A 22,492-nucleotide genomic window follows, 5' to 3' on the forward strand; every position below is an offset into this window, starting at 1 on the left:
AGAACCTGGAGCCTGTTTCAGATTCTGTGTCTCCTTTTCTCTCTGCCCCTCCCCAACTCATGCTCTGTCTTACTCTGTCTCTCAAAAATAAATAAATGCAAAAGAAAAAAAAAAGAAAAAAACAAGTGAGGCATTCTTGGGTTGCTCAGTCGGTTGAATATACAACTTTGGCTCAGGTCGTGATCTTACAGTTTGTGAGCTTAAGCCCTGCATCGGGCTCACTGCTCTCAGTGCGGAGCCCGCTTTGGATCCTCTGTCCTCCTCTCTCTCTGCCCCTTCCCTGCTTGTGCTCTCTCTCTCAAAAAAAAAAAAAAAAAGAAAAAGAAAGGATGAAATTAATTAATTTTAATAGTATATATACTTTATATATAATATTAAACATAGATCTCCCAAATATCTTTTCAACAAGTTATCAATATAAAATGATTAAATATTTCACCTTTTTTGGGTACTACGTCTTTGAAATTCAGTATGCATTTTACACTTAACATCATACCTCAGCTTGGACTAGCCCCGTATCTTTTTTTTTTTAATATATTTTTTTTATTTTTTGAGAGAGAGTGAGAGCACATGCATGCAAACAAGGCAGGGGCAGAGGGAGGGGTAGAGAGAGAATCTCAAGCATGCGGAGTCCAATGCAGGGCCCAATCTCTCACAATGTGAGATCATGATGTGCGCCGAAATCAAGAGTCAGATGCTTCTGGACTGAGCCACCCAGGCGCCCCAGACTAGCCCCATTTCAAGTGTGTACTCAGTAGCAACAGGTGGCTGGTGGCTACCGTATTGTATATCTTGGTTTCAGGATGTCTGTCTTCCTCTCTCATTGATGTCCTAGGTTATCCCATCTATGGTGTTCCAACCGTTCGGTCTGATATCCCTGCCCCCCGAATTCGTCGCATCAGTGATAGAACTAATTATGGTGAAGAGGGCAATGCCTACTCATTACTACATCCTACTGTCTTTGGCCAGAAAGGAGTGTTTGAAAGAGACTTCTTCAAGACAAGATCCAAAAAAGAGGTAGAGCGTATTATTTCAAAAGAGTTGAAAGACATGTAAACTTCACATAAACACACAAAGATGAAAATGCTTATTTATCAACAACTACTTGATTTTAAACTTTTAAAATGTTGAGGTTTTATACTACAAAAGTCATCAGGATCCCCGAATAGAGGATTCTTAAGGATGTTGTTCAGTTTGGTTGTGACATTTTGGTACAATTCTTGAAGCAGAGTTTCCTCTGTGATAGGAAACGTTACATTCATATCACACATCCACTAGGACCTATGTATAAAAAGAAAAATGTTTTCCTAAGGGACTCAATCAAAAGGGATCGATCCCTTCCTTGTGTAAGTGGTTTTGTATCTCCAAAACCGAAGAGTAGGTATGAGAAGGCCCCTGCCACCCTCCTTATGTACTGCTGTCTCATGTCATAGGTTATCTGGGAAAGCACTAATTTAAAATAGTCTGTCCTGTTGCCATGTCCTTTGTCAGCCATGTATCTTGTTTCTGTTTTGTTTGTTAGAAAACATGGTGCTCATATTTCAGGTGACTTTCTTCCTAGGTGGATTAGAAAACAGGAGTGACCAGCTGGATCAGAATAGCCACTGGGGTTCCAAGGGCCAAAGATTAATAGCAACACATGGTCAGCCTGTGTTGATCTGCACTCGTGGAAGGCAGCATGAAATCTAGGGCACAACTGCTTCTTGTCTCATATCCAGAGCTAGGAATGATTTGAGGAGACATGTAGACATATGATGCCTTCTGGGACTTCAGATAAAGGGTTGATGTTTGAAAATTTACTAACTCCTACCTTGATTATAACAGATTCATTCCAACAATTCATCCCCACTGAAGCAGGGGACAGAGGAAGGGAGAAACTCAGAGGTGAGGCTTTCTGGCTGGCCTTTGGGACCACCCCTGGGGCATCAGAGAAGGGACACCCCCAGACTGTGTTTTCACTTCCCTTAATTACTCTAAAGTTCCTATGAAATAGAAGTTCAGCGTTGCCGAAAGAAACAAACATCTCCTGCTTGTTGCATGATGCCTAAAATTTTTTAAACTGGGAAGGCATCCTTAGTCTCACCCATTTGGAAAAAAAAACAAACCCAAATGCGTGGTTGGAGTGATAATACTAACTTGAGAATGGATGGGTTTCTGGAAAGATCAGCTAATTTCGTGTATTAACAATGGAATGGGGTCCTAAGGGAGGGATGCTTCCTGAGGAGGGGAAAGGAAGCGGAGGAGGAGGCCCCTTCAGGAGTTCACTCCTTACCTGCCGTTGAGGGTGGGGCAGGGGGGAATGGCGCTCTGCACAGGGGCACTGAGGTGTTTTTTGCTGTTCAACGGCAGCTGCCAGCAGCTCTTCTGAATTTCAAGTGTATCTGATCATACAGTTAATTTCCCACAAGGGCACATCATTTCTCCAGGATCTTTAAATTGTTAAGATTCCATTTAATAGATGTATTCTGCAACTCTTCCCTTTCTTTGGCTTTCCTATTCACTGTCTAACCTTTCTTTCCATTTCCCTCTTTGCTTTATTTAAAAAAAATTTTTAATAGTTTATTTATTTTTGAGACAGGGAGAGACAGAACATGAGCGAGGGAGGGTCAGAGAGAGAGGGAGACACAGAATCCAAAACAGGCTCCAGGCTCTGAGCTGCCAGCACAGAACCTGATGTGGGGCTCGAACCCACAAACCACGAGATCATGACCTGAGCTGAAGTCAGACACTCAACTGACTGAGCCACCCAGGCACCCCTGCTTTATTTTTTTTCCTGTGTGCTTCACAGTAAATGTTTTTCTTCTTTTATATTTAATTTTTTCCAAATCTTTTATTTCTTCTACTCATTCTAACATTTCTTTCCACTGCTAGTTCTTATCTTTCCTTCCTTATATTTTCCCTGGGACATAAAAACTATGTTTTCCCTTAATAATTATCATTGCAGAGAGATTGCTAATAACCAAAGTTTGCTGGTTTTCATATATATTCAGATTTTAGTTTGCTCAGTTGTTCATGCATGCTGTATCTCTCTGGCATTTGCATATCCACAACTATAAAGTTTATAACAGGCCATTTAGGGGCATTTTATAAATGATCCTATTTTAGAGAAGGGAAACTAATTTTCAAGGGGCATGAACACATACACAAAATCCTAGTGACAAGAAGTGAGTGAGATGGAATGTAAATCCAATGTGTTTTCTATCTTTAACTTTTTACTCTTTCTGCTTGAATTTGGCTTCTTCCCTTTAAAATAACCAGAAACACTTAAAGATTTGAAAGTAATTTTATATATGGGTGAGTAGAGGTGAAGACTGTCTTATTTGTATTAATGTTTATTTATCTTGAGAGAGAGTTAGAGTGTGAGTGGGGGAGGGGCAGAGAGAGAGGGAGAGACAATCCCAAGCAGGCTCCACACTGTCAGCACAGAGCCCAACATGGGGCTTGAACTCACTAGCCATGAGATCATGACCTGAGCAGAAATTGAGAGTCGGATGCTTAACCGACTGAGCCACCCAGGTGCTCCACTGTCATATTCGTAGTAACAAAATGATTCCTGAACTGAAAGTATTGGAATTTCGATATCTGCTTATTATTATATGTAATAGGTACACCCATACACACACATGTGTTTTTTGGGGGCACACACCTTTTTTGGGGGATACTCATACTCTTGGGTCTTATAAAGATATATTTTTTAAAATTTTTATTTCTTTTGAAAGAGAGAGAGACAGAGTAGGGGAAGGGCAGGGAGAGAGAGGAGAGAGAATCCCAAGCAGGCTCCATGCTGTCAGCACAGAGCCTGATGTAGGGTTCAAACTCCCTAACCATGAGATCATGACCTGAGCTGAAATCAAGAGTTGAACACTTAACTGACTGAGCCACTCAGGTGCTCTGAAGATATTTTTAAAATACAAATTTAAAAACACAAATCTCAGTCTGACTTTAATTTTTTTCTCCTAGATTGCAGAGATATTATATAACATTGGTGTCAAGCTTTCTGATGAAGAATTTGAAAATGTATGGAATCTTGCATCAAAAAAGCATCACAGAGGAGAAGTTTCCATTGAGACTATCAGAAATGTTCTGGATGAGCTACAGCATGCAGACCGGATCAAGTGTAAAACAACCATGTGATATTTTCGGAGTTCATTCATTTAAACAAAAGAATTGTTATATCTGTGTCCATTAAAATGTTCAGCCCATTCTGGTTTTAGATATGTTAAATTTCAGCAGTCACTGTAGAAGGACTTAAATGTCTGTGTGTGTTTCTAATAAATTTGATTTGGGATTTTAAGGTTAATTTTATTGTTTTCTGTAAAACACCGAAGAACTTGATGAACACTTAGAGTTAACCTTTCATCTCACCAAAGGCCTAGTTCAGAATGATATAGACATTTGTAATGAAAGCATTGTAGATAAATGCTTAAGAAGTCTATGCATTTTAGTTGGTTGAATGAAATTCAAAGTCTAGTTTGTGATACTAGGTTGACAAAATTTTGCCTTCAGCCTTTTGTTATTTTTCTCTTGAGGTGTCACTATGACAGAATGTAAGCTTAGCTAGCTTTCAATCCGTGTTAGCATCTGAGGAAAACAAGCACACACAAGGAGCAAAATTTGGAGAACAAAAGCTGGAGTTCCGACAATGCATGGTAGCCATTACTTTTAATATATTTCTATGGCCATTTATAGCAGCAGTAGCCAAATTACGGAAAGAGCCCAAGTATCTATCAACTGATGAATGGATAAAGAAGATGTGGTATACAAAAGTATTACTCAGCCATGAAAAAAGAATGAATTCTTACCATTTGCACTATCTTGATGTAATACATTGTAACCATTTTTATTTTTTTATTTTATTTTTTAAAAAGTATTTCTTTTTTCTTAAGTTCATTTATTTTGGGAGACAGAGGGAGCAGGGGAAGGGCAGAGAGAGAGAAAGGGACAGAGGATCTTAAGCGGGTTCCAGACTGACAGCAGAGAGCCCCATGTGGGGCTTGAACTCATGAACTACAAGATGATGACCAGAGCCGAAGTCAGACACTTAACCAGCTAAACCACCCAAGCGCCATTGTATCAATTTAAAATAGGTTTATTGAGGTATCATTTAGATGCAGTCAGATCCACTGTCACAAACACAAAATTCTATCACTTCACAAAATTCTCTGGTGCCCTTTTGCAGTAAACATCTCCTCTTCCACATTCTAGCCCCTCACAACCACTCATTTGTTTTTTTGTCCTGTAGCTTTGGCCTTTTTCAAAATGTCGTATCAATGGAATCATGGGATATGTAGCTAGCTTTTTGAGACTAGCTGCCTTCACTTAGTATGATTTTAAGATCCACCCATGTCATTGCATGGATCAGGAGTTCACTCTTCATTGCTGAGTAATATTTCACTGTATGGATACACCACAATTTATCTGTTAAAGACATTTGAGTTGTTTCCAGTCTTTGGCAAATCGGAATAAAACTTCTATGAACACTTGTGAATAGGTGTTGTGTAAACATAAGTTTTCTTCTCTCTTGGGAGAATAACTATGGGTGAGATTGCTGGGCTATATGGTAAGTATATGCTTAACTATATAAGAAACTGAAAATCTGTTCTTCAAAATGGCTCTATCATTTTGCATTTTCACCAGCAATTTATGAGACTTCTAGTTCATCCTGGTATTGTGTTTAAAAAAATTATTTTCATCTAATAGGTCTGCAATAATAGCACATTGTGGCTTTAATTTACATTTCTGTAGTGACTAATGATGTTGAGTATCCTTTATGGGCTCATTGGCCATACATATATCTTCTTTGGTATACATTCTAACATGCTGCCTAGGTTTTTTTTTTTTAAGTTTATTTATTTTGAGAGAGAAACAGAGGGAGAGAAAGAAAGTGTGAGCAGGGTAAGAGCAGAGAGAGAGGGAGAGAATCCCAAGCAGGTTCTATGCTATCAGCTTGGAGCCTCATGTGGGGCCTGATCTCATGAACCATGAGATCATCACCTGAGTAGAAATTGGGTCAAATGCTTAACCACTTAATCAATTTAGTCATGTTGTGCTTCACTGCCTATTTTATTTTAAATGACTTTTCTTATTCTTGAGTTTTGAGAGTTCTTTATGTATTCTAGATACAATTCCTTTATCAGGTATGTGTTTTACAGATATTTTCTCCTATATTTAGCTTGCCTTTTTATTTTCTTTAAAAAATTTTTTTAACGTTTATTTTTCAGAGAGAGAGAGAGAGAGAGAATGAGAGAGAATGAGAGAGTAGGAGAGGGAGACACAGAATCTGAAACAGGCTCCAAACTCTGAACTGTCAGCACAGAGCCTGACATATGCTCGAACTCACAGACTGTGAGATCATGACCTGAGCTGAAGTTGGTTGTTCAATAAACTGAGCCCCCAGGTGCTCCACCTTTTTATTTTCTTAACAGTGTCTTTCAAAGAGCATAAGCTTAACATTTTGATGAAATCCAGTTTATCAATAATGTAGCAAAATTGACAGCCCTCCTGAATTTGGTGATCATAAATTTAAAGAGACCAATCACTTGATTTTGTGTTTTTCTTTGGTTAGTTTCTTTGGTTAGTCTTCATAGAATAAGTGGAGATCTGAATTTAGGGGTGGAATTTCATCTGGCGGATAAGGAGGTGGTAGGAAGGGACAAAGGAGTTGAGTGCATGCAAGGAGCTGATTCTAGTAATAGAACATGGAAACTAAGATGAGTTAAGAGAAAGTTCAGAAGGGAATGATAGTGAAAAATGGCAGAATTAATGGATTGGGCTATCCCAGTCAGCCAAAGAATTGTGGGGAAATTATGTGTGTGTGTGTGTGTGTGTGTGTGTGTGTGTGTGTGTGTGTGTATAGGAGTTGGTGAGCACAAAGTGGAATGCTTGCAAAGTGAAATTCTGTAGGTGGTAATGACAATGTTTAGGATGTGATAATGGAACTGAGTGACTGAAACAGGTGGAGAATAGGATCATTGAAGGAGAGGAGTGCGGAAAGTGAGAAGTATGTTGTTAAGTAGAAGGATCACCTACCTGGATATTGATACCATCAAGAAAGACCACAGGGAAGGTAACAGGGAGAGAATGGCCCTGGTTTCATGTCCCTTTGAAATCATGATGAAAGCTACACACTGTTGTTTTAGAAAAGTACATATGCAAATACTTCGGTCATGTAATATTCATCTCCTCCTCCCCTTCCCCCGGCCATAAATAGACCTCTAGACCAGGTAAACATTTAAGTAGCTAAATTTAAAATTTATCCTCAGGTGGGCTTCCTGTATATACCTATTTTCCTTCCAGTCATCCATCCATCCATCCATCCATCCATCCATCCATCCATACGTACATCCATACACTCATCCATCCACTTACCAAATGACTAACCATCCTGTATCTGAACTTTGCTTAGATATCATTTTCAGAAGAATCTCCTTCTCTGAATGGAGATGTAAAGAAACGTGCTTCCCCATTTGCAACGGTAGGGGGCACCCCAGCATTTCCAAACTTATCGAGGAGCCTTAGCCTACAGTGCAGAATAGCTGCAGAAGCTCAAGAATACTCTGAGTAAAAACGAGACTATTAAACCAGAGGGAGGAGACTGTTTACTAGTGTACTTTCTGAAATCCAGGATGATCCATGCAGTTTCTTCTTTTATTATTTAGTGGCAGTAATTAGGCTGGAAAGGAACATTTTAAATAGTAAGCTACAGTGAAGGCTTGTTTGGATTATAAAGTATCATCTCTTAGTGACATAAGTAAAGCAGTGTGAAATAGTCAAGTGAGATAAAACTAAATGTCCAAATATATCGCCATGTTCTCACCTAAACCCATGTTTCTATCATGTTCAGGATAGTCTTGTTAAAGGTAAAATATATTAAACCCATGAAAACTTTAAAAAGGCAGTTTCTTAGCCCAGGCAAATAAACTTAATACATTTTCTTCACAACATAGGTAACAAATATAGAAACTTGTTGGAAATATTATGTGGGCCAATAAAAGGTAATTTTATTTTATGTAGTCAAATATAAAAACTCATTGTGGCTGGATGTGAAGAGCTGGGCTACTTAGAGGTTAACACCCCAACCATAAACCACCAATGAGGATAGACTTGAAGGGCATTTCTTCTATTATGAAACATTTACAATAATAACCTTGTAAAAAATAATGGGGTCTATTTAAAGCTCATTTATTTCCCAGCTAAGTGGCAATTTCCCATCACTCAAAATGCTAATACTTCCTCCTGAAACCCTAGGGATAATTCAATTCATGTGTGTTCGTTGGAAAAAAAAAATCTGGTTAAAATAAGCAGGTGATTCTGTTTTAATAATATCTGTCCTGCCAGCAATAAGACAGTCTCAGGTGCAAATAAATATATCAACAAACAGATTTTCTTTAAAGCACACAGGGTCTCTTATCATTTCCAAATTAGCCAATTAGCATGATGCTATTGGAAGAGCTAATTAAAAAGTGCATTTAGACTCAGAAATGTTTCCTGAGAGTAATCTGGAGCGTATAGTCCTTATTCCACCTGTAATTACTCTGCCTGATTTTCCACTCTGTAGATAGAGGTGAACACACCTTCACCTGGGCAGAGGAAAAAGCCTTTTCTTCCCCCTCTATCAGCTCATGGATATCAATACCTTGAACTGATTAATACACACTTAGCTTGTTAAAAAGGCACTTCCCATTCCAACCCTCTAAGCTGTTAGAAGGATGGTTAACAGTACAGAACTTAGAGTAAAGTTAAAAATGTCTTTATTCAGAGATCCAGCCTGTAGCTGGTCCTGTTTAGAAGTATTTTTACAATTAGAATCGTTGGTAAGTTCATCAACTTTTGTAGCAAATGTGTCTATCAGAAGAAATAAATTATTGAGATTTACTAGAAGAATTTTGCTGGGGGGTGGTGAAGATAGGCAATTTATATTTGATAGCCACTAAGTCATTCATTCATTCATTCATTCATTCATTCATTCATTCATTCAGGTAGGCTCCATGCCCAGCGTGAAACCCAACACAGTACCCAATACGGGGCTTGAGCTCACACTCCTGAAATCAAGACCTTAGCAGAGGTCAAGAGTTGGATGCTTAGCCTAACTGACTGAGCCACCCAGGTGCCCCTAAGTTAGTGCCTTTTAAAGTTTAACATGGATACAGATTACCTGTAGATCTTGATTCTGCATTTCTAAAGCTTCCAGATCATACAGTGCTGCTGGTTAGAGGTGGCATTTGTGCTCTGGGTATAGAATTAGCCGTTTCTCCAAAGAATCCTAACCAGCCCTTTTAGTAGAGAATGGTATTGGAAACCAAGTTCTGAGCACAAAGCGTGCTAATTACTACTGGGGTGTCTTTGCTGCCATGCCCTCTCAGCTAATAGAACAAGCAAATACATATGTGTATATTAGACTGTGTATATACACATATTTACAAATATTTCTGTGTGTAAACATCTATGTCTATATTAATCTAAAAACGAGCTTATAATGCTGTTCTTTCTTGCTCCTTTTCTCTTTCTTTTCTTCCTGGTATTCAAATTATGTACATTAGGCCTTTTGAAAATAAAATTGTCCCTCAGCTCTAGATGCTTTGTTCTTTTTCTTTCCTCTTTGCCTTTTAGTTTGGAAAGTTTCTGTTGACCTATCTTCAAGCTCACTGATTTTTTTCTATTCTTTTTTTAATGTTTTTTATTTATTTCTAGGAGAGAGAGAGAGACAGCGTGAGCAGGGGAGGGTCAGAGAGAGAGGGAGTCACAGATTGAAACAGGCTCCGGGCTCTGAGCTGGCAGTCAGCACAGAGCCCGACGTGGGGCTCAAACCCACGAACCGCGAGGTCGTGACCCAAGCGAAAGTTGGACGCTTAACCGACTAAGCCACCCAGGCGCCCCGCACTGATTTTTTTCTAAGCCATGTTAAGTCTACTGATGAGCCCACCCTAAGCAATCTTCATTTCTGTTCCAGTGTTTTTGATTTCTATAATTTCCTTTTGATTCTTTTTTCTTTTTGAGTTTTCATCTCTCTGTTCATATTATCCAGCTGTTCTTGCATGTTGTTTACTCTTCATAATCCTTAACATATTAAATCATGGATACTTTAAATTACTTATCTGATAAGTCCAGCAGCTGTGTCATATCTGAATCAGGTTCTAATGCTTGCTCTCTTTGGAGTGTGTTCTTTCTTGCCTTTGTTTTTGCCTTTGGTTGTAAGATTTTGTTGAAAGCTATCATGTTGTATTGGGTAATATAGGAAGTGAGTTCAATAGGATTTAGGAAAATTTATGTTAACCTGGCTAGAAGATGGAATGCATTTCATGTTTGCTGAAGCTGTAGGTTCCAGAGGCTTCAGAGTCCTTTCATGCCCTTGTTTTCTCTCTCCTGTAGGTTTTGGGTTTCCCTAGGACTCTTAGAGTTTGCACATCATAGGTTCCTTCATCTATAACCTGCTGTGATAATGGAGGCCTGTTGGGGCACTGGTATAGTATGGGGGAGGGGAAGCATTGCGCAATTTTAAGATGAAACCTCAGTCTTTTAGTAGGCCTGTGTCTGAGGGCTGTGACCTTCATAAGTGTTGATAGGACGGAAAAGTTTTTTTCCCCCCTGAAGTGAGGCCAGAAAGGGAGATGAGGTGGTGTAGGAGGAATATCCTTCCCCCAGGTGGGAGAAAGCTCTGGTCAAATCTTTTCCCTGGGAAGTAGACCTGTGTTATAGAGAGCACTTTGGACATTTGTCACAATGATTATTCTCCTTCCTCTGCCAAATCCACCCAATCTTTCTCTGATTTTTATTATGAAAACTTCGTAGTCTTCCTGAAGGTAAAATGGACTGAAGTGGGGGATCCCCGCCCAACAGTGTGGTCCCTAGGAATTTCTCAGTCTCAGGCTGCTCCATTGTCAGCCTCAGCAATTTGTCACAATGATCATTTCCTACCAGCTGCTAGTGCCAGCAGCTCCTCCTCCCGGGTGGATCTCGTCTGTGACTCTGAATTTCTCTATCTCCCCTGGTTTTGGGTTTGCAGTTTGACCCGCAATGCCAGTTCCCTGGCGGGTCCAGGAAAGGTTGTTTTTCAGTTTGTTTTGCTTTTTTAGGTTGTAAAGATGAGAGATTTGACTTCCAAGCTCTCTACCTGTTGAAGTGAAGCCGGAAATGTTGTATTAACTTTTCACTTGCACCTCTATCTGGGTGGAGGGAAAGACAGGGAACACCAAAAGGAGTATATTTTATAGTTTAGGAGATGTAATAAACAAGGAGGAAACCAATCACTAAAATGAGTTTGAGAGTTCAGTTTGCATGTAATTATTTCTATGTCTTTCTTGCCATAATTAATCTAGATTAATAGAGCTCCAGGATCTTGTGGTTACCTCTGCAAGGGTCAGCACTTTCACGAACCACCACCTAATACATCAGATAAAATGTTGAAAGGAATATATCAGGGATGTGTCTTGACCGTTCTTCTTTTTAGTTTGTACCGTAATGACTTGAAAGAACTTTTGAATGAGCTGATTTATGCCCCATATGTTTACAATTTCTATGCTTATTATGCTTCTTACCACTCCTTTCTGGATTTAATTTCCTTCTTTTTCTTTTCAGTAGTTTTTTCTGCATTGCCTAATGATTGTTAGTTTAATCCATTTTCATTTTCAATCATGTAATATTTTAGTTCAGCATAGTATTTTATTCTGTAGTTCACCGACATATAGGCATGACTCTATTTTACTTATTTTGCTAAAGACCCATTATACTTCTTATATGTGGGTTCACCTTTGACAAAAGAACTAAGACAATAAGCTAAAGAGTTCATGTGCTTTTTTCTCTCAAGTTAAAACTCGAGAATAAACTTAATTTAATTTTGGTGGCAATCTGCCAAATGGGATTGAAGTTTCCAGAGACAAGTAACAGAGTTCACATCCAGTTTTGGGCCTTTGGACTGGGCTGTTTCTCCTCTCACTACTAACACATGGGCCTGATGGATAAAATTTGAGAACAGAAATACAACTAAACTGTATCTCTATTGGATATATTTTTTAAATTTTTTAAAATTTATTTTTGACAGAGAGAGAGCAAGCGAGCGAGCATGGGCTAGGGAGGGGCAGAAAGAGAAGGAGACACAGAATCCAAAGCAGGCTCCAGGCTCTGAGCAGTCAGCACAGAGCCCAAGGTGGGGCTCAAACTCACAAACTGAGATCATGAGGTGGGCTGAAGTCAGACACTTAACCAATTGAGCCATGCAGCCCCCCCTAAACCATATCTCTAAAAAAAAGAAATGGAAACCCTTTAATGCTTGAAACAAAGAGGTAATTTGAAATCAAAGAAACATGTTTGTAGCATGACATCCTGATAACCTGAGCCTATGAGTTTCCTGCATCCTGCTGTGGCAGAGTATATTTTCCAAAGGTGGCCAAAAGAATATGTCTCAGTCCACTTGTTCTATTTGTTTATTTATTTTGAGAGAGAGCGAGTGAGAGAGAGTGAGAGCAAGGGCAAGCGGGGGTGGGGGGAGTGGGGCAGAGAGAGTGAGGGAGAGAAAACCCAGGCAGGCTCAGCACTGTCAGCGCAGAGCCCAATGCGGGGCTTGAACCCATGAGCCATGAGATCATGACCTGAGATGAAATCAAGAGTTAGACATTTAACCAACAGAGACAGCCAGGTACCCCCAGTCCACATGTTCTTATAGATACTCCCCCCGCCATCAAAAGGTGGTGTCTAATTTGTCTTCTCTTGACTCTATGCCTCACTTGTAATGAATAGAATGCAGAAGTGATGTAGCATGACTTCTGGGTCTAGGTCACAAAAGATGAGGCATCTTTTCCTTTGCTTGTTGGAATATCTGTGCTGCCATGTAAGCAGACCAATAGGCCATCATGCTATGAGGAAGCTCAAATTATCCCATGTGGAGAGACCACTTGGAAAAGCCCTGAAACTATACATAGAGAGAGATGCCTGGCCAACTCCCATCTGCTCCTTCTGACCCCACTCGCCTACCTCACTTCTAGCTCCAGTCACTATATAACTACAACCACGTGAGAAATCTTAAGCCAGAACTGCCCCACAGAACCAGTATCAAGTTTCTGACCCAGAGAGACCATGAGATCATAAAATTATTTTATGTTTATGTCATTTTAAGCCACTTAAGTTGTACAAAAATTTGTTATACAGCAATAGCAACTGGTACTGCTATACTTTTAGTAAAAAGCAGACTAAAAGCATCTTTTCCACTGGCTCACTGGACATTGTTTCTTTTGAGAAATCAAAAACAATAGAGGGCTCTCTCCTGAGACTATGAAGCTATGAAGACTATTTAAATATGGGTTGTTGATTTTTTTTCATCACATGGTGTCTTTATCCTTCTTTCTCTTTCTTTCTTTCTTTCTTTCTTTCTTTTCTTTCTTTCTTTCTCACTTCAAGTTTTAATTTAAATTCTAGTTAACATATAGTGTAATATTGGTTTCAGAAATAGAATTGAGTGATTCATCACTTACATTCAACACTCAGTGCTCATCACAAGTGCCCTCCTTAATGCCATCATCCATTTAACTGCCCCCAGCCACTTCCCTCCACCAACCCCCTTTGTTCTCTATAGTAAAGTGTTTCTTATGGTTTGCTCTTTTCTCTTTTTTCCTTACTCCTACTATTTTCATCTTTGTTTCTTAAATTCCACATATGCATGAAATCATATGCATATGATTTCTCTGACTGACTTGTTTAGCTTAGCAAAATAGATTTTAGCTCCATCCGCATCATTGCAAATGGCATAATTTCATTCTTTTCAATGGCTGGGTAATCTCTCTCTCTCCTCTCTCTCTCTCTCTCTCTCTCTCACACACACACACACACACACACACACACACATGCATACCAAATTTTCTTTATCCATTCAGCAGTCAATGGACTTTTGGGCTCTTTCCATAATTTGGTTATTGTTGATAATGGTACTATGAACATCAGGTGCATGTGTCCCTGCAAATCAGTATTTTTGTATCCTTTGGGTAAATACCTAGTAGTGCAACTGCTGGGTTGTAGGGTAGTCCTATTTTTAACTTTTTGAGAAAACTCCATCTTGTTTTCCAGAGTAGCTATGCTGGTTTGCATTCTCACCAACAGTGTAAGAGGGTTCCCCTTTTCCTGCATCCTTGCCAACATCTGTTGTTTCCTGTATTGTTAATTTTAGCCATTCTGACAGGTGTGAGGGGGTACCTCATCATGGTTTTTATTTTTTATGAAGTTTATTTATTTTTGAGAGAGACAGACATGAGCGGGGGAGGGGTAGAGAGAAGGAGGGAGACAGAGAATCAGAACCAGGCTCCAGGCTCTGAGCTGTCAGCACAGAGCCTGATGCTGGGCTCGAACTCATGAACTGTGAGATCATGACTTAAGCCAAAGTCAGACGCTTAACTGACTGAGCCAACCAGGCCACCTCTCATTGTGGTTTTGATTTGTATTTCCCTGATGATAAGTGATTTTGAGGATCTTTTGATGTGTCTGGTTAGCCTGGTTAGATGTCTTCTTTGGAAAAGTGTTTATTCATGTCTTCTGCCCATTTCTTCACTGAATGATTTGTTTTTTGGATGTTGAAATGTTGCTATGTTCTTTACAAATTTTGGACACTAACCCTTTTTCTGATATGTCATTTGCAAATATCTTCTATCACTCTGTAAGTTGCTGTTTAGTTTTGTTGATTGTTTCCTTCGCTGTGAAGAAGCTTTTTATCTTGATGAAGTCCTAATAGTTCATGTTTGCTTTTGTTTCCCTTGCCTCAGGAGACATGTCTAGTAGCAAATTGCTATGGTCAATGTCAAAAAGGTTGCTGCCTATGTTCTCCCCTAGGATTTTGATGGTTTCCTGTCTCACATTTAGGTCTTTCATCCATTTTGAATTTATTTTTGTGGTGTAGTGTAAAAAGTGGTCCATTTGCATTCTCCTGCATGTTACTGTCCAGTTTCCCAACACCATTTGTTGAAGAGACTGTTTTTTCCACTGAATATTCTTCCCTGATTTGTCAAAGGTTAGTTGATCACATAGTTATGGGTTCATTTCTGTGTTTTCTATTCTGTTCCATTGATCCATGTGTCTGTGTTTGTGTCAATACCATACTATCTTGATGACTACAGATTTGTAATATAGCTTAAAGTGTGTTGTATCCAGCTTTGTTTTTCTTTTTCAGAATTGCTTTGGTAATTTGGGTATTTTTGTTCTAGTTCTGTGGGAAATGCTTGTAGTATTTTGATAGGGATTGCATTAAATATGTAGATTGCTTTGGGTAGTATAGACATGTTAATAATATTTTTTCTTCCAAACCATGAGCATGGAATGTTCTTCCATTTCCTTGTGTCATCTTCAATTTCTTTCCTAAGTAGTTTTCAGAGTAAAGATCTTTTACATCTTTGGTTAGGTTTATTCCTAGGTATGGTTTTTATGCAATTGTAAATGTCATTGATTCCTTGATTTCTCTTCCTGCTGCTTCGTTATTGGCATATAGAAATGCAAGAGATTTCTGTATGTTGATTTTGAATCCTGTAACTTTATTGAATTTATGTATCACTTCTAGTCTTCTGGATTTTCTACATGGAGTATCATGTTGTCTGTGAATAGTGAAATTTTGACCTCTTCCTTGCCAATTTGGATGCCTTTTTTGTTGTCTGATTGCTAAGGCTAGGACTTCCAATACTATATTAAATAACAAATAATGTGTGAGTGGAGATCCCTGTCTTGTTCCCGACCATAAAGGAAAAGCTCTCAGTTTCTCGTCATTGAGTATATTACCTGTGGGTCTTTTGTATATGGTCTTTATGATGTTGAGATATGTTCCCTCTCTTCTTACTTTATTGAGGGTTTGCATCAAGAATGAATTTTGTCAAATGCTTTTTCTATATCTCTTGAGAAGATCAAATAGTTTATATTCTTTTATTAATGTAATGTATCATGCTGATTGATTTATGAATATTGAACCACTTCTGCAGCCCAGGAATAAACCCAACTTGATAGTGGTGGATAATTCTTTTAATGTACTGTTCAATTTGATTTGCTGGTATCTTGCTGAGAATTTTTGCATCCATATTCCACAGGGATATTGACCTGTAATTCTCCTTTTTAGTTGGATCTTTGGTTTTAGAACCAAGGTAATAGAAGGAGTTTGGAAATTTTCCTTCCATTTCTATTTTTTTGGAATAGTTTGAGAATAGATAATAACTTTTCTTTAAATGTTTGGTAGAATTCCCCTAGGAAGCCATCTGGGCCTGGACTTTTTTTGGTTTATTGGGATTTTTGATTACTGATTTAATTTCTTTGGTGATTATGGGTCTGTTCAGATTTTCTATTTCTTCTTGTTTCAGCTGTGATAGTTTATATGTTTCTAGAAATATATTCATTCCATTTCATTGAATCGCTTAGTAGTCTAATTCTCCCCTCGTGGTCCAGAATTTTTTAATCTTTTTCTCAGCTTCATCTTTTTCCATAATTTTATATTTCACCTGTTCTCCCCTCTGTGTCTTCAGCCCTCACTTACAATGCCTCTTCAAATCCTCCACCTCATTTACAGCATTTTTAAATTCATCATGACTATTTTTTAGTTTCTTGATCTCTGTAGCAATAGATTCTCTGCTGTCTTCTATGCTTTTTTCAAGCCCAGCAATTAATCTTATGACCATTATTCCAAATTCTTATTCAGTTATATTGTTTATAACTGTTTTGATCAATTCTTTAGCTGCCATTTCTTCCTCGAATTTCTTTTGAGGCAAATTCTTCTGTTTCATCATTTTGGCTAGTTTTCTGTCCCTTATGTGCTTTAAAAGCTTGTTATGTGTCCTGCACCTGTGAGCACTACTATGTTAAAGAGGGGTCATACACTGTCTAGGGCCTGGCCCTTCAGTGTTTTTTGGAGAATGTTACTTGTTCTCTGTTGTGACTTTGGTTATTTTATTTCATTTTTAAAAATGTTTTATTTATTTCTTTGAGAGAGAGAGAGAGCAAGAGCGAGCGTGAGCAGGGGAGGGTCAGAGAGAGAGGGAGACGCAGAATCTGAAACCGCTTCCAGGCTCTGAGCTGGCAGTCAGCACAGAGCCCGACGCGGGGCTTGAACCCATGAACTGAGATCATGACATGAGCTGAAGTCGGACGCTTAACCTACTGAGCCACCCAGGCGCCCCTGGTTATTCTATCATAGCGATGTTTTGGACCCTCCATTAGGTGTCCTTTGATTTGTTCACTGAAGTAGCCCTGGAAGAGAAAACAAGCAAACAAAACAGAAAAAAAAAAACCTAAAAACACCAGCTACAGGAAGACAACGGGATGGTGGTTGATGGAAGGGGCCTTATCCCGTACAAAGAGAAATATGACAGGGGCAGGGGGGAAAAGAAGAAAAGAAAATTGACCAGGCAGAGAAACTCTATGGCTTAATCCAGAGAGAAAGGGGGAAATAAAGCAGGTGATATAGAACAGGCATAAAGAGAATAGATTAAGCACGTCTGCTTAAACAAACCAACAACCAGAATAACCAGATGCGGTCCATTTCCCAAGGCCCCACCTTGTTGGTGATGGCGAGAAAAATGGCGACACTCTAGTCTCTCCTCCACGATCCCGGGTGTCCCAAACCACTCTGTTCAGGCCAACCTCGCAGGTGGTTTGTCCTGCTGTGCCTACTCGCGTGCCTCCTTGGTGCTGGGCTGGGATTTAAACCCTGATGTCTTAAAGGGTCCCGCTCGGTGCGTCCCAGTTCCGGGGAATTGCTGCCCCGCGCTGCCCTTGAGGTTTGTCCTGCTCTGCCCACTCTCGTGCCTCCCTGGTGTGCAGCTGGGGTTTAAACCCGATGTCTTAAAGGGTCCCTCTCGTGCACCCTGGTACCGGGGAAGTGCCGCTCCGCGCCACCGATGATGGCCTCTGGCTGGCAGACGCGGACGGTCTTTTTCCTTTGAAAGGTTATATAACTTATTCCCACAGCTCCAGGGATGGATTGCTTTCTCCCACTGGGGACTGCGCCTCTGAACCCGTTACCGAGCCCAGGACTGGCTCCCCTTTCCACCAGGTGTGTGAACTGGGCAGCCGGCCCCAGTCTGGAGGAAGCCCCACAGTTAGAAACTGGATCTTTCTCTGTCTGGGTCCGATGCTTTTCTCTTATCCAGATAGAGTCCTATAGCTTCCTCAGCCTCTCTTTCTCTTCCCTTTGTTTCTCCGCAGATGCCCCCCCCCGGCCAATAAGGCCTGTTTTATCTCTCCCAGTTCGCAATCACACACCTATGGCCTGCCAGGTTGTCCCCATGGGTCTCTGGAGACATCTTTGTCACTTTGCAGCCCAGATTCTTGGAATTCAAATTCCTTTGGCCTCAACACTGTGGTGTTTGAGGGACAAGGAAGCTGTGGGTACCCCTACTTCTCTCTCCTGACCTCTTCTTAATATAGCCATTTTTGTTCTCAGAAGCAGGAAATATAGCAGACTTCTCTAACACACAGAAGACAGAGACCTAGACAAAATGCCAAGATGGAGGGATTCATCCTAAAAGAAGGAACAAGAAGATGTTGTGGCCAGGGATCTAATCAAAACAGGTAATTGTCTTCTCCAGTAGAGCCAAGAGATGAAGGGGGAGAGAGTCCCAAACACAATATTTGAGCACCTGGATCCCTTTATGCCTAAATTTATAATTACATGAGTCTATATATTTTGGTTTTTACTTTAGTTTATCTGAGTTGAGTTTTTGTTACTTCTAACTAAAGGGATCCTGATGGTTACAACTCTACTACTATTCCAGACCAGTTTGTACTCAAAGAGATCAGAAGAGGAAACAAAGAGATAAGAAGTAGAAACAAGGTGACCTATGAGGTAGACTAGTATACCATTGCTTAAATGAACCACACCCCTGGATTCATGCTCTCTACTGTCCTCTCCCACGCCTGAGTCTCTGTTCCGCCAGATGAGTACCTTGTGAGTGTTTGCATTTGGGGCCTGGTCTTCTTGGAAGGCTTTCTTCTGGAACCCAGCTGCTGCATGGAAGTCCAGGGAACTCTGCTGCACCGAGGGGTGGAGTGTAGAATTCCTAGATGAGACAGAGATGACACATGTGGAAGAACACTGAGGCCCCCCAGCCCAGCTCCTCACTGCATGTTGCCTCATGAGTGATCTAGCCAACACCATGTGGAGCAGAACACAGCCAACCTGTAGAATCATGAGAAATAGTAAATTGTTATTGTTTTAGCCAACTAAGTTTTGGGGTAAGTTGTTAGGTGACAAAAGGTAATTGAGTAGCCAAGGATCAGAGCAGCCAGTCAGATTTGGCTTTAAGCAGTTGCCCAAGCAAGACAGTGACCAGTGATATGTATTCATTTACTCATTCATTTCATTTAATGCAGGGTTTCATGAATGTCTGCTATGTGCTGGCCAATAAAAAATTGTAAAGGGTCCAGGAAATGGCAACAATGTGCACAATCACTATGTAAATCAGGGACTTCGCTTTAGAATTTGATGTTTATCTCTTTCAGAAGATTTAAAATGGTTTTGGCCTGTGAAGGAAATAGCTTCTGACTAATCAATATTGACAACCAAATTTTCCAGCATATAAATGGAGCCAGGAGCTGTGTTTTAAGGCCAGATCCACCTAAGGTGTATTATATTTGCCTGTATTTATGGACAGATGAGTTACATCAAGGTTTAAAGGAAATATATTTTCACTGCAGTGGAGAAACTATTATTTTCTGCTTTGAAATTTTTTCCTTCACTGGGGGCATCTGACTACCTGGATTCCACTTTAGTTCCATCACTTGGTAGGTTTATGACCTTGGGGGCAAGTATTAACCATTCTAAACTACGATTTCTCCATTTGTTAAAAGGCTTAATAGTATATACCTTATAGAGTAATCCCTAAACAAATTAGTATTATTGTTGTTATTATTATTATCCTAAATGATTTCTGGATCACCAACCCTATCTTGGGAAATCTATTTCCTTCTCTTTATTTGAAAGAAAATGGTTATCTTTGCTTCCTAAGAAGCAAACATCAGTATTCTTTCTTAGTATGCATCCTTTCTTTTCACTCCTCGCTTTGGGAAATAAAAGATTTTAGTAAAATGTTAACCTTGAGAAAATGTATTAATGCATGAAATGATTTTTTCACCCATAAGCATTACCTTATTATTATCATCTGAAGGAGTGAGTGAAATATCTGAATATGCTTAGTTTCATAGTGGAGTGAGGAAGCAGGAAGAAAGAACTGGGCTCATCTTTTCGATTTTTGGAATAACACATAAAGGTGTGATTGACAAAGGAGAGAGCTCTGCTTTCAAGGGATTCATGTTTGAGGAGTGAGGGGTAAATTTTAGCCATGCTGGGAAACTGGGAAGTTCTAATTTGCAGAAGGTAGAAAGCCTCCATGTACCAAGAAAATGGAAACGATGGCCCCAGTTTGGTTTTGATTTTGCCACAGCTCTGCTCTGCTTTAACCTCCTGATCTGGCCAATTCCTGTCCTCATGTTTGAGCCCCCAGGGATATGGTATGTATTGTTATGTGATACCCTTTGCATTTGAATTATACTCTCTTTAGAATGACAATGATAATTCTAATCACAGAACCACATTAAGTACCTCGAAGTACGTATGAGCTGGAAAAACATTTGCGAGACTCTAGCATCATATTCTTCCTCATCTGCTGGAATATTGAAAACTTGGCCCAGGTTGTATATCCGTGGGAGGCCTTAGCAGCTTTGAATTTGGGACCCCATGCTAGGTTTCCTGCAGGGTGTCTACTTGAAGATATAGGTAATTGATGAACACACACACATATTATGGTTCTTTTTTTTTTTAATACCTTTTATTTTTTATTTTATTTTATTTTTTTAATGTTTTATTTATTTCTGAGAGAGAGAGAGACAGCTTGAACAGGGGAGGGTCAGAGAGAGAGGGAGACACAGAATCCGAAACAGGCTCCAGGCTCTGAGCTGTCAGCACAGAGCCCGACACGGGGCTCGAACCCATGAACCATGAGATCATGACCTGAGCTGAAGTCTGACGCTTAACCGACTGAGCCACCCAGGTGCCCCACACATATTATGGTTCTGATGACTTAATTCCTTCCATAAAACTGTTTTCAATTCCATTTATAGCAACACTGAGGAAACATTTAGCTCTTAGCTGAGCATAAAGCCAGGGGCACTGAGAGGATTCTTCTGTGAACTACCCTAAAACCTCTATGGGTATAGGTACAGCAATTCATGAAGCTTTGCCCTCAGGAGAATTTGTGGGCTGTGCTGGCTGGTGGATAAGATTTGCTGATTTTGTGGACACGTCTCACCCACAGTGCCTCTCTTCCTCACTTCTCTGGAGCTGTAGCATCGAAGACAATGAGACACTGTCTCATTGCCAGGCCACTGCTGGTTGGCAAATGGGTTGGGAGAAGAGGTGCTGTAAAATATCTTGTATAACCAAACTGGGTAGATTGAGTTTCAGAATCAGAGATATTCCTTCCATCCTCCCTCCCTCCCCCTGGTCCCTTCCTTCCCTTCTCTATTTTCCGCATATTTACTCACACCTCCTTTGTTTCTGACACTGTTGCTGTGTGCTTCGCATATAAACGCGCCCTCCTTCATTAGCGGCTTTCCGGGGTTTCGGTTCCCTGCCGCCAAGCATGGTGGGAAAGCAGGTCGCCCTCCTTCTGACGTCACGATGCCTGCGACATTCACCTCACGGCATCTCATTACGTAGGCATTTTATCATCTCACAACGTCACAAGTAGAGTGAGTACTGGACAGTAAAATATTTTGAGAGAGAGGGAGACCATATTTAGAGAACTTTTGTTACAGTACATATATATTTAAAAAAATTTTTTTCCTGTTTATTTATTTTTGAGAGAGAAAGAGACAGAGCGTGAGTGGGGGAGGGGCAGAGACGGAGACACAGAATCTGAAGCAGGCTCCAGGCTCTGAGCTGTCAGCACAGAGCTGGATGCAGGGCTCGAATTCAGAAACAGTGAGATCATGACCTGAGCCGAAGTCAGATGCTTAACTGACTGAGCCACCCAGGAGCCTGTTACAGTATATTTTTGTAACTGTTGTATTTTATTATTAGTTTTACTGTGCCTAATTTATAAATGAAACTTCATCATGAACATGTATGAAGGGAAAAAACAGCGTGTACAGGAAAAAAGAGAGTCTGCAGGAGGTTTGGGTACTATTTGTGGTTTCAGGTATCCGGTGAGGGTCTTGGAGGTATCTCTAGATACAGGGATTACTGTAGCGGTCAGATGCTCTAGGAGGAGAAGGAAAATACCTATCTATTTATTTGTTTTGAGAGAGAGGGAGTGAGAGAGAGAGACTCCCAAGGAGCCTCCACACTATGACAGTGTGGAGTCCAATGAAGGGCTGGAACTCACAAACCATGAGATCGTTGTCTGAGCCGAAACCAACTGTTGGTTGCTCAACAAACTGAGCCACTCAGGTGCCCCGGGGGGAGGGGAAATATTAAAACAAGTAATTACCCAGGGTGGCTGGGTGGCTCAATTGGTTCAGCATCCAGGTCTTGTTTTCAGCTCAG

General features: G+C 40.2%; 2 protein-coding genes across 3 annotated transcripts in view; one reads left to right on the top strand and one right to left on the bottom strand.

The window, feature by feature from the left end:
• Positions 1-4,294, top strand: part of EFHB (EF-hand domain family member B) — a 50,382-nt gene extending 46,088 nt beyond the window's left edge. The window contains exons 12-14 of one of the 2 annotated variants that reach the window (XM_077750891.1): positions 836-1,017; positions 1,825-1,884; positions 3,961-4,294. In XM_077750891.1, the coding sequence (XP_077607017.1) occupies positions 836-1,017; positions 1,825-1,884; positions 3,961-4,134 (416 nt within the window). In that variant the 3' untranslated portion in view covers positions 4,135-4,294. The remainder of the gene's footprint in view (positions 1-835; positions 1,018-1,824; positions 1,885-3,960) is intronic. The other variant, XM_077750892.1, reaches the window with a different exon arrangement.
• A 3,291-nt stretch (positions 4,295-7,585) lies between these two features.
• LOC144220608 (uncharacterized) lies at positions 7,586-21,657 on the bottom strand. Its single transcript, XM_077750915.1, has 3 exons — positions 21,490-21,657; positions 18,893-19,126; positions 7,586-7,672 (listed from the first exon to the last, which is right to left on the bottom strand). The coding sequence occupies exons 1-3, from the start codon at positions 21,655-21,657 to the stop codon at positions 7,655-7,657; spliced, it is 420 nt and encodes a 139-aa protein (XP_077607041.1). The 3' UTR covers positions 7,586-7,654.
• Positions 21,658-22,492: the final 835 nt, after the last annotated feature.

This window comes from Crocuta crocuta, unplaced genomic scaffold (assembly GCF_008692635.1).
Source record: "Crocuta crocuta isolate KB4526 unplaced genomic scaffold, BGI_CrCroc_1.0 scaffold279, whole genome shotgun sequence".
Classification (NCBI taxonomy): domain Eukaryota; kingdom Metazoa; phylum Chordata; class Mammalia; order Carnivora; family Hyaenidae; genus Crocuta; species Crocuta crocuta.